This window comes from Mustela nivalis, assembly GCF_964662115.1.
Source record: "Mustela nivalis genome assembly, chromosome: 14".
Taxonomy (NCBI): Eukaryota; Metazoa; Chordata; class Mammalia; order Carnivora; family Mustelidae; genus Mustela; species Mustela nivalis.
The window spans coordinates 89,982,232-89,991,388 of NC_139033.1; the positions used below are offsets into that span (position 1 = coordinate 89,982,232).

The 9,157-nt window shown below is 49.8% G+C and overlaps 1 protein-coding gene across 7 annotated transcripts in view; it reads left to right on the forward strand.

Annotated features, from left to right (window-relative positions):
- The window catches only part of TTC28 (tetratricopeptide repeat domain 28), a 645,085-nt gene extending 639,046 nt beyond the window's left edge, over positions 1-6,039 (forward strand). For all 7 annotated transcript variants that reach the window (XM_082697968.1, XM_082697969.1, XM_082697970.1 and 4 more), the window contains one exon: positions 716-6,039. In XM_082697968.1, coding sequence (XP_082554094.1) covers positions 716-2,337 — 1,622 coding nt within the window. In that variant the 3' untranslated portion in view covers positions 2,338-6,039. The remainder of the gene's footprint in view (positions 1-715) is intronic.
- The last annotated feature ends 3,118 nt before the right edge of the window (positions 6,040-9,157 follow it).

Below are 9,157 nucleotides of genomic sequence, written 5' to 3' on the forward strand. Positions count from 1 at the left end.
TGAACATGCTCCATTTTGAAATCTCCATTAGACAAGCTGCCCTGACAGCTGGGTACTGGAGGCCCAAGTTCAGGGAGAGGCCAGCTCGGAGGCAGAAAAGGGCCTGCAGGCCCCGAGGGGGAGGGCGGCGTGGGGTATGCAGTGGCCGTCACAGGTCCCAGGGATGGGGGGCCCAGAAAGGAGTGGTCAGCGAGGGCAGTGGGGACCGACTGCACAACTGAGCAGTGAACGCTGGGTTTGGCAGCACAGACGCCCCTGGAGACCTTTACGAGAACTGGGGAGGACACAGACTTGAGCGGAGTATTTGAGAGAAGGTTGGGAGGAAAGGCCATGCGGACAGTGAATGTAAATGCCCCTGAGGAGCTGCTGAAGCATGGAGGGTGGTTTAGGGTTTAGGCCAGGGGTCCCCACAGACTGCCCACCTGACCCCAGAGGCCCAGGCCGACGTGGGGTCCTGTGAGATGGGAGCATGGTGGAGGCGGCGCGGAAGGAGGCTGGGGCCGGCTGGCGCTCTCCAAGTGTCTTGGCTCAGAGTTACATTTACTCTCTGCAACAGGACCGTGTGCTTCGGGAGCATGACATAAATTCGGATCGTGCGAGAGCAGCACCCACACGGGTCCCTGCCAGCTTCTCTGCTGTGAGGTTGCTTGCGATTTTGAAAGAGTAAACCACAGGGCGTTCTAATTGCCCTCTGGGCACCTGTGTTTTGTCTTAGATTCTACTGAGCTGCCCAAGCGCCTCAGCCTTGATAGCTCATCCTCCCTGGAGTCTCTGGCCTCGGCCCAGTCAGTCTCCAACGCCCTGCCCTTGAGCTACCAGCATCCCCCTTTCTCCCCCACGGGCGCGGACAGCATTGCCTCCGACGCCATCTCTGTGTACAGTCTGAGCTCCATCGCCTCCTCCATGAGCTTCGTCTCCAAGCCCGAGGCTGGATCGGAAGCGGGGGCTTCCCGCGGCCGGCAGGACTACGACCGGTCCAAGAACACCTACCCACAGCGATGCACCCTGCCGCGGGGCCAGCTGTCCCCCCAGTCACACCCTGCCGGCAGCAAAGAAGAAGAATACGAGGGCTTTTCCATCATCAGCACAGAGCCCTTGGCGGCCTACCAGGAAACCAGAAAGACGCGCTTCTCACCAGATCACAAACAGTGCCACGTGGGGCCAGCCGGAGGTGTGAAAGTTTCCGTAAGCTCCAAGGGGAGCGTCAGCACACCCAATTCTCCAGTTAAAATGACTCTGATTCCCAGCCCAAACTCCCCCTTCCAAAAGGTGGGAAAGCTGGCCAGTTCCGACACGGGAGAATCAGACCAGTCTAGCACAGAAACAGACAGCACCGTGAAATCCCAAGAAGAAAGCAACCCAAAGCTTGATCCGCAAGAGTTGGCGCAGAAGATTCTAGAGGAGACACAGAGTCATCTCATCGCGGTGGAGCGTCTGCAGAGGGGCGGTGGCCAGGCCAGCAAGAGCAGCAGCCCCGAGGAGGGCCTCACAGCGCCCAACGGCGCGGCCGTCTTCCGAGCGTCGGAAACCAGCGCATTCAGCAGGCCGGCCCTCTCCCACCCCAAGAGCCAGCCATCGCCGGTCCCCGTGAAACCAAAGCCCCCCGCTAGGAGCTCGTCCCTCCCCAAGGTGAGTTCAGGATACAGCAGCCCCACGACCTCCGAGGCGTCCGTCAAGGGCAGCCCCAACCAGCACAGCGGCCGCCCGTCGCCCGGCTCCGACTCCCAGACTTCTCTCCCCGACCAGCCGCTCTTCAAACTGAAGTACCCCAGCTCTCCGTATAGCGCCCACATCTCCAAGTCCCCCCAGAACGCGTCCCCGAGCTCGGGCCATCAGTCTCCGGCCGGGAGCGCGCCATCCCCAGCGCTCTCCTACTCCTCGGCTGGCTCGGCGCGCTCCAGCCCCGCCGACGCCCCGGACGTGGACAGGCTGAAGATGGCGGCCATCGACGAGAAGGTGCAGGCCGTCCACAACCTCAAGATGTTCTGGCAGAGCACGCCCCAGCATCCCACGGGACCTGTGAAAATATTTCGGGGTGCCCCCGGCACGATGACTTCCAAGAGGGACGTGCTCAGCCTGCTCAACTTGTCCCCGCGGCACAACAAGAAGGAGGAAGGCGTGGACAAGCTGGAACTGAAGGAGCTGTCCCTGCAGCCACCCGGAGAAGCGCCCCAGAAGGGCCCTCCGAACGGCCACTGGCGCACGGAGACCACGGCGCTGGGTACGCTGCCCCTGCCCGCTGGGCCCCCGGCGCCCACCCGCCCGCTCAGACTGCCTTCTGGAAACGGCTACAAGTTTCTGTCCCCAGGAAGATTTTTTCCTTCCTCCAAATGCTGAAGCTTCTTCTGTATCCGCGGACTCAGGGTGCAGCAGCTGCGGGGGCCCAAGCCCCTCGGCTGAGCGGGTCACCCCACGCAACCACCAGCCACCTCACGCTGGGCGCGCCTCGGGGCGCGGGCCCCACGCGCACGGCCGCTGGCGACTCTGGGCCCCGCTCACCGGGAGCCGCGACTTCTGTGGGGTTGGCACGGGAGGCCCAGGCAGTTTTCTACACACTTTGCCCGATGTTTACCTTGAACTCCCTGCTTCTCATCTTTGATGTGATTCTTCACCAGGACTTTTGTACGCAAATGGTCACGGTTCGGGGTGGGCAGAGGGAAGGGAGCACATATTTTGCTCAGAGGCAGATACGCAGGACCTTTTATACACAGAAATACAGATGGAGCTTTTTTCTTAAGGCTTTCAGGTGCTCGTTGGGGGTGGGATATATAAAATCTACGTCGAATTCTACATGAAAGTGTGATATTAGCCAAAAACAGTGGTTTTTAAAATGCCAATGATGTGTCATGAAACTGTAGCGTCCCCTGATCCGGGTCCCATCACAGTAGCAATGCAATAACTCACCTTTCCGCAGCGCTTCCTTCCTCAGCTCGGCTCTGCTCCGGCGAGCTCTGAGACGTCCGTGGGGCCCCACTGTCAGCCAAACTTGAATTTTCTTAATAATTTTATGTAACTTTTCTCCAGGCATTTTAGAACTATGCAATTGCGATTTAAAATGCAACTTTGTGCTTTTAAAACATTATTGACCTTTTTTGTACATGGATAAACAACTCGGTTTTATTATCAATAGTACTTTGCATTTATAGCTATTATTTTTAAAAGCTCAAATTTTTTAAAATGTCCAATTTTGAATAGTCATCCGTAAGTAACTGTCAAGTTTGAGGGGGGAAAGGTTGAAATAGTTTCCTTGTAAACATAAAACACAAAACAAAACCAAAAAAAATAAACCCCAAAACTTCCACAGCTAACTTGACTTAACCAGAATGGAACTTCCAGCTCCCATCCCTCAGCAGCTGCTTCATTTTATTCTCTTCTCCCAACTCCAGCCCTCGAACACCTCTCTCCTCTAAGTCTGTCCCCAGCTCCCATGCTCCGGCACCCCACATCTGCTAGCGGCCGGGCACCCTCCCCGGAGCCGGGAGCAGCCCCCTCCCTTCCCACAGTGTGTTCACATTCACGTCCATGGCCTGGAAGCAAGGGTCTTGGAGGGGGGTTGCCGTCCGAGTTACAGCTGAGCAAGGAAACACGTATTCCTGAAAGTGTCCTGGACAAATGGGCGGACATGTCCTCCGGCTGTGACAGTACATGGAAGTTGTAGCCAGCTGAGACGAGCGGTAGTCTGGGTGGGGGGGCAGTGAGCATAAACTTATAAAGAAATGAAATGCTGAAAGTCCTATTAGTACTAAGTTTAGTGGGAGAATTTAAACTCTTTTTACATAATTCTAAAACGAAAACCTGACCACTCTCCCCATGAGGCAGTGTCCCACACCACATGGAGTAGACAGGCAAGGCCTGGCAGGAGACCTCCAAGGAGAGTTTTTAACCTTGGGTAGGATCTCACTTTCTAAACATACCGTTCCTCTGTGTACCCTGAAAAGAGGAAAGGAAAATATTTACTCAGCTATGTCACAGCGGTTTTTGCCTTTACCCCGCAGCCATGATGGCAAAAGACACTAAGGATGTCCCATTCTAGCCCTGACCCCAACACTGGAAGACAAATCCTTTATAAAGAAGCAAGTACCTGTGTGGTTCTTTATATCAGGAGGGTACAAAGAAACGGTAATAAAGTACCAGAGTAGCCAGTGGCAGCAAGTTTATAGCACTGTGTGTCTAGATAGCAAAATCAGGTCCTCAGCAACAAAAACGAAACCTCAGTCAGTTTCTGAACCCACGTAGATAGTGGGGCTGTTCCTTTCTCAGCCTCTTTCCCAAGTGCCAAGGAGCCCTGGAGGACAGGCCTAGGGTCTGTGCCCCCTGTGAGCGCACCGGTTTGCCCACCTCTGCACACCCTCCACCCCCTGCTGCTTCCCATGGTTACCAAGCCAGCGAGGAGGACTCGTGGCCCCCAACCTGGTTTTATCCTAACTATGTTGTTGTTTTAGGTTTCATGTTGGAAAACCAACTGGTGTGATTTTTTTTTTTCCTTTCTTTTTTTTTTTGGTCCTAGATAGAAGCTTTGATGAAGGAAAGCAAACGTGACAAAAATGGTAGGAATGATCTGAAAATCACCGTAGAGTTGCCACTTCTTTAAGTTTACTGTCCGTGTCGGTGTTTTCCTTATGAGTGAGACGGACGTCACATCAAAGTTCCTTTTTCAGGCTCCTCCCCTGAAAAACACGTGCACTTAAAAATGACGTGAGACTGTTTAATTCACAGACTTCTTTGTGCAGATCAGGGGCAGGCAGACGATGACCCACAAGCTAAGTCTGCTCAGAGGCCGGGGTTGTTAGAGCCACAAGAAAGGACTGGATCAGACGGGTTTAAATTGGTCTGTCAGCATCTGCGTCATATTCTTGATTTTTGCCTCGTGGCCAACAAAGCGTAGAATACCTAATGCCTGACCTTTTGCTGACTCCTGGTGTAGGGGACAGACAACATAATTAGAATGTTTCGTTTCTACGGTCTAGGGAAAGTGAGTGGCAAGTTGTGGTTAAACTTGTTATGTGTGGGCACCCGAGCCACGTGGCGAGAAGCGGAGGCCTCCCGCACGGCCCATGGCTCTCTGGCCTGTCTGGAATGAGCCAGGGGATGTGGGTAAAATTTACAAAAAGATCTTTTCCTCACTATATGCGGAGAGCACTGGCCAGATTTCTTTCTCAGCTCAGGAAACTGGACTGTCCTGCCCCTGTTCCGCTCCACCAGAGGCCAATACACTCAACACGAGCAATAAAACCTTCCTCTCCTAGGAACCCTGGTAGGACCACAGAGCCAGGGCAGATCCTGTCTGAATCCGCACCAGCAAACCACTCAGCTTCTTCACTGACTTCAGTTAAATCAAAATACCAAGACAAAACAAGCTCCAAAATTCACATTTTGATCCACGTTAGTGTGTAGTGAAACAAAGTCCTCACCTGCGTCCCGTTTGAAACGCATCGTGGTCCACGCGGATACTCCCTGGGTCTCGGCAAGGGAAGAGGGGCCGCGCACACTGTCCTTCCCCTGCTCACGCTGTCCCAGTAGGTCTCAGCGGGTGGTCACCGTAGCAAGTCCCCTGTGAGGCTCCTGTCCCACCGCCTCCCACCATCGCTTTCTTAGTTTTAATTCAGTTTAGAGAAAATACCATGCAATACTCTGGTTGCTTTTAGTAAGCAGGCAGAAGGTGAAAATTGCCCAATTTTCATCACACATGTTGTTGTTTTACCTACAAGGATTGTACATGTGGTTTGTGGACTGGGCCCTTGTTTGCGACAGATCTTTCAAAGACGGTCCATGTAAGGACACAGGCGCTCACCTCTCCCCTCCTCAGACACCTCCCCCACTTGGCACTCACCTCCCCTTGTATGCAGTGTTAGCCATCTTTGGCCTATGTGGACTTTTTTTTTTTTTTGTAAATTACAGTTTCCAGATGGCATTAAACTTTTTATATTACGAAAATCTACCATGTAAAAAGAACTTCATATTTTTATTGAAATTGTTAAGGCACTTGGCCTTCCTTTGTGATTTCAGTGTCTATTAAAGCATGAGTTCCCTCGGTTTTAAGTGCCGTATCTGAATCGCTTCCTGTATACGTCCCACTTTCTGGGTTTCTTCGAGCACACGGAACGGTTGTGTGTCATTAACGAGCAGTATGTCAGTCTGAGGTCTCCTGAGACGTACACCATAACCTCATGTTTGCTGGGAGGAGAAGTGGGGTGCACAAGACTGACTGCTCCTGATCTGTGATCACAGTTGGAGGACCAGAAAATTCCACAACTGTGTAAGTGTGCTGATAAACAAAACCAGAGATCATTACCACCAGATCCCTGTAACTAAAGAAGCTTCCAAAGGAAGTATTCCAGGAAGAAGGAAAACAATCCTCCGTGTAAAATCTCAGAGGCATGAAGGACTAGTGAACAGATAACTGAGTAAATGTGACTAAATTAAGAAAATATACTGATTGTATAAAAACAAACATCTCAGGGTGCCTGGTGGCTCAGTCGGTTAAGCATCTGATTTCGGCTCAGGTCATGGTCTCAAGGCCCTTGGATTGAGCCCATGTCTGTCTCTGCTCTTAGTGAGAAGCTGCTTCTCCCTTACCCTCTGCCCCTACCCCTACTTGGGCTCTCTCTTTCTCTCTCAAATAAATAAAATCTTTAAAGACACCTAATATCTCATTGGAGTAGCAATAAAAAATTAAAATGCTGGACAGTAAAATGTGAAACTAGGAAGTTAAATTGTTATAGGTTGTTTAGGAAGAGAACAAAGAGTAGATTATTTGTTGTGAAAGTTAAATACATCAAAACACACAAATAGAAATAGAGGGTCATACCAAACTAGCTAGTGGAGGGGAAAAAAGGTCGTTTTAAAAACTTGGTTGATCTAAAGGGATAGAAAAAAGAGGGAATAGCAACAGAAACCATTTTTAAAAAGCAGGACAAATATTAAACAGCATAAAAGAAAGATTACTAGTAATTATAAAAGTGATTTAAAAAAATTTTTTTAAAGATTTTATTTATTTGACACAGAAAGATCACAAGCAGGCAGAGAGGCAGGCAGAGAGAGGGGGAAGCAGGCTCCCCGCTGAGCAGAGAGCCCGATGCAGGGCTCCATCCCAGAACCCTGAGACCATGACCCGAGCTGAAGGTAGAGGCTTAACCCACTGAGCCACCCAGGTGCCCCCATATAAATGCAATTTTTAAAGAAGATTATTTATTTGTTTGACAAAGCAATAGAGGGAACACAAGCGGAGAGAGTGGGAGAGGGAGAAGCAGGCTTCCTGCTGAGCGGGGAGCCTGATGTGGGGCTTGATCCCAGGTCCCTGGGATCATGACCTGAGCCAAAGGCAGATGCTTAACCAACTAAGCCACCCAGGTGCCCCAGTTATAAATGTAATTGAATGAACTAAACAAAAAGGAGAATGGTGATGACACTATGCCACATGCTCCTTAAAAAACGATATGCCTCTCCGGGGGTGGGGGGACAAACAAACAAACTTACCAAAGCATAAGGCCCAATGGTTTACAACCAAAGAATCAACAAAATAGATAGAAAGTAAAAAGCACTAATAAAAACCAAGAAGACCCATTTTCTAATGTTAAAAAAGCTTAGCAAAAGGGCAAAATTCTAAATTTGTATGCAGCTAATCATATCATTTCAAAATTGATAAAGTAAAAATTGACAGAACTATGGGTTTGGAAGACTATACTATTATTATTTAAAGATTTACTTATTTTAGAGAGTGAGCAGATGGGGGAGGGGCAGAAAATTCTAATGCAGATTCCTGCTGAGTGCAGAGCCCATCCTGGGGCTCCATCCCAGGACCCTGAGATCATGACCTGAGCCAAAATCAAGAGTTGGCCACTTAACCGACTGAGCCACAAAGGCGCCCCAAGACTATACTATTCTAATGGGAAATCTCACCTTCCACTCTCAGTAATTGCCAGATGAAAGATGCCACGCAGGGAACATGCAGTAGATCTCAGCAGCTCAGCCAACAGGCTCTTGAAATGGAGCCGCAGAGAACCCGGTCCCTGACAGGAATCTATGTTCTTCCCAAGTGCACGTGGGACATATGATGAAAACGAACCCCCGTACAGGCCACGGAGCAATCCTCGGCAAATCCTGAGGAATCTGTTATCACAAAACAGTACAATTCAGTTAGCATGAATAACAAGGTGATAATGGAAGTTTCCAGTCACTTAGATATTTTAAAATGCACGACACAACACATGAAGTGCTCAAGAGAAATGAGAAAATACTACAAATCCAAACTGGTAGATGCCTCCAGAGCCACCCTGGGTGTTTGTGGGTTTTCCTTTATTAAAAATAAAAATATTTCTTATTTAAGCCCAGAAATCCAAGCAGCAGTCCACAAATAATCGCATTTTCACCCAATAAAGTACAATGGATAATTTTATTTCTGCTTCCATGCTTTCAGGAATATGTAAATTATAGAACAGCTTAAGAATAAAAGGAATCTAACATCCCATAAAAAAACTAGTGGGATGCAATTACAGTAGCATGGAAAAGAAAAACTTGTAGCCCTAAATGTTGATATTCATAAGCGGCATTCAAAATGCGTACCTGCCGGAGCCCCAGCCAATAAGGAGGGGCGTCAGGCCCGACAGCCCTAGCGGTGATGTGCGTGGGTGAGTGTTAGGGGAAGAGCGCCTGCTGCCGAGCTACGTGACCCCACCCGGGAGTGATCAGAAGAGTAGATCCAGAGAGAAAAGAAGCGTGTAAGAAGAATAAGAAACTGAAAAGCAATGCAGAAGACTGAGAAGTCAAAACTTGCAAAAAAGATACAATATGCTCATTTCTAGGGACTGATGTTTATGGCAACATGTATCTGAAAAAGGAAAAAAGAAAAAGTGGACACGGCTAAAAGTGCTGCAGAGATTACAAAATACTAGGAAAAATATGGTGGCAATATATGTGAAAATGCAAAGTGGCACCTGACACAGTTCAGGCACGCACATGTGGCTGAGGTGTCTAGAAATGTGGGGACCGACGGACGGGGACTGCAAGACCGTGGCGCCTCGTTGGGGGCAGGAGCCACGGGAGCTCCAGCTGAACGGCAGGCACCACACAGCTCTGCTGGTTCTGAAGCGCATGCTCCTCTGTGAGGAGTGAAAAGTACTATTACCAACGGTACATATTGTGAATATCAACATTTAGG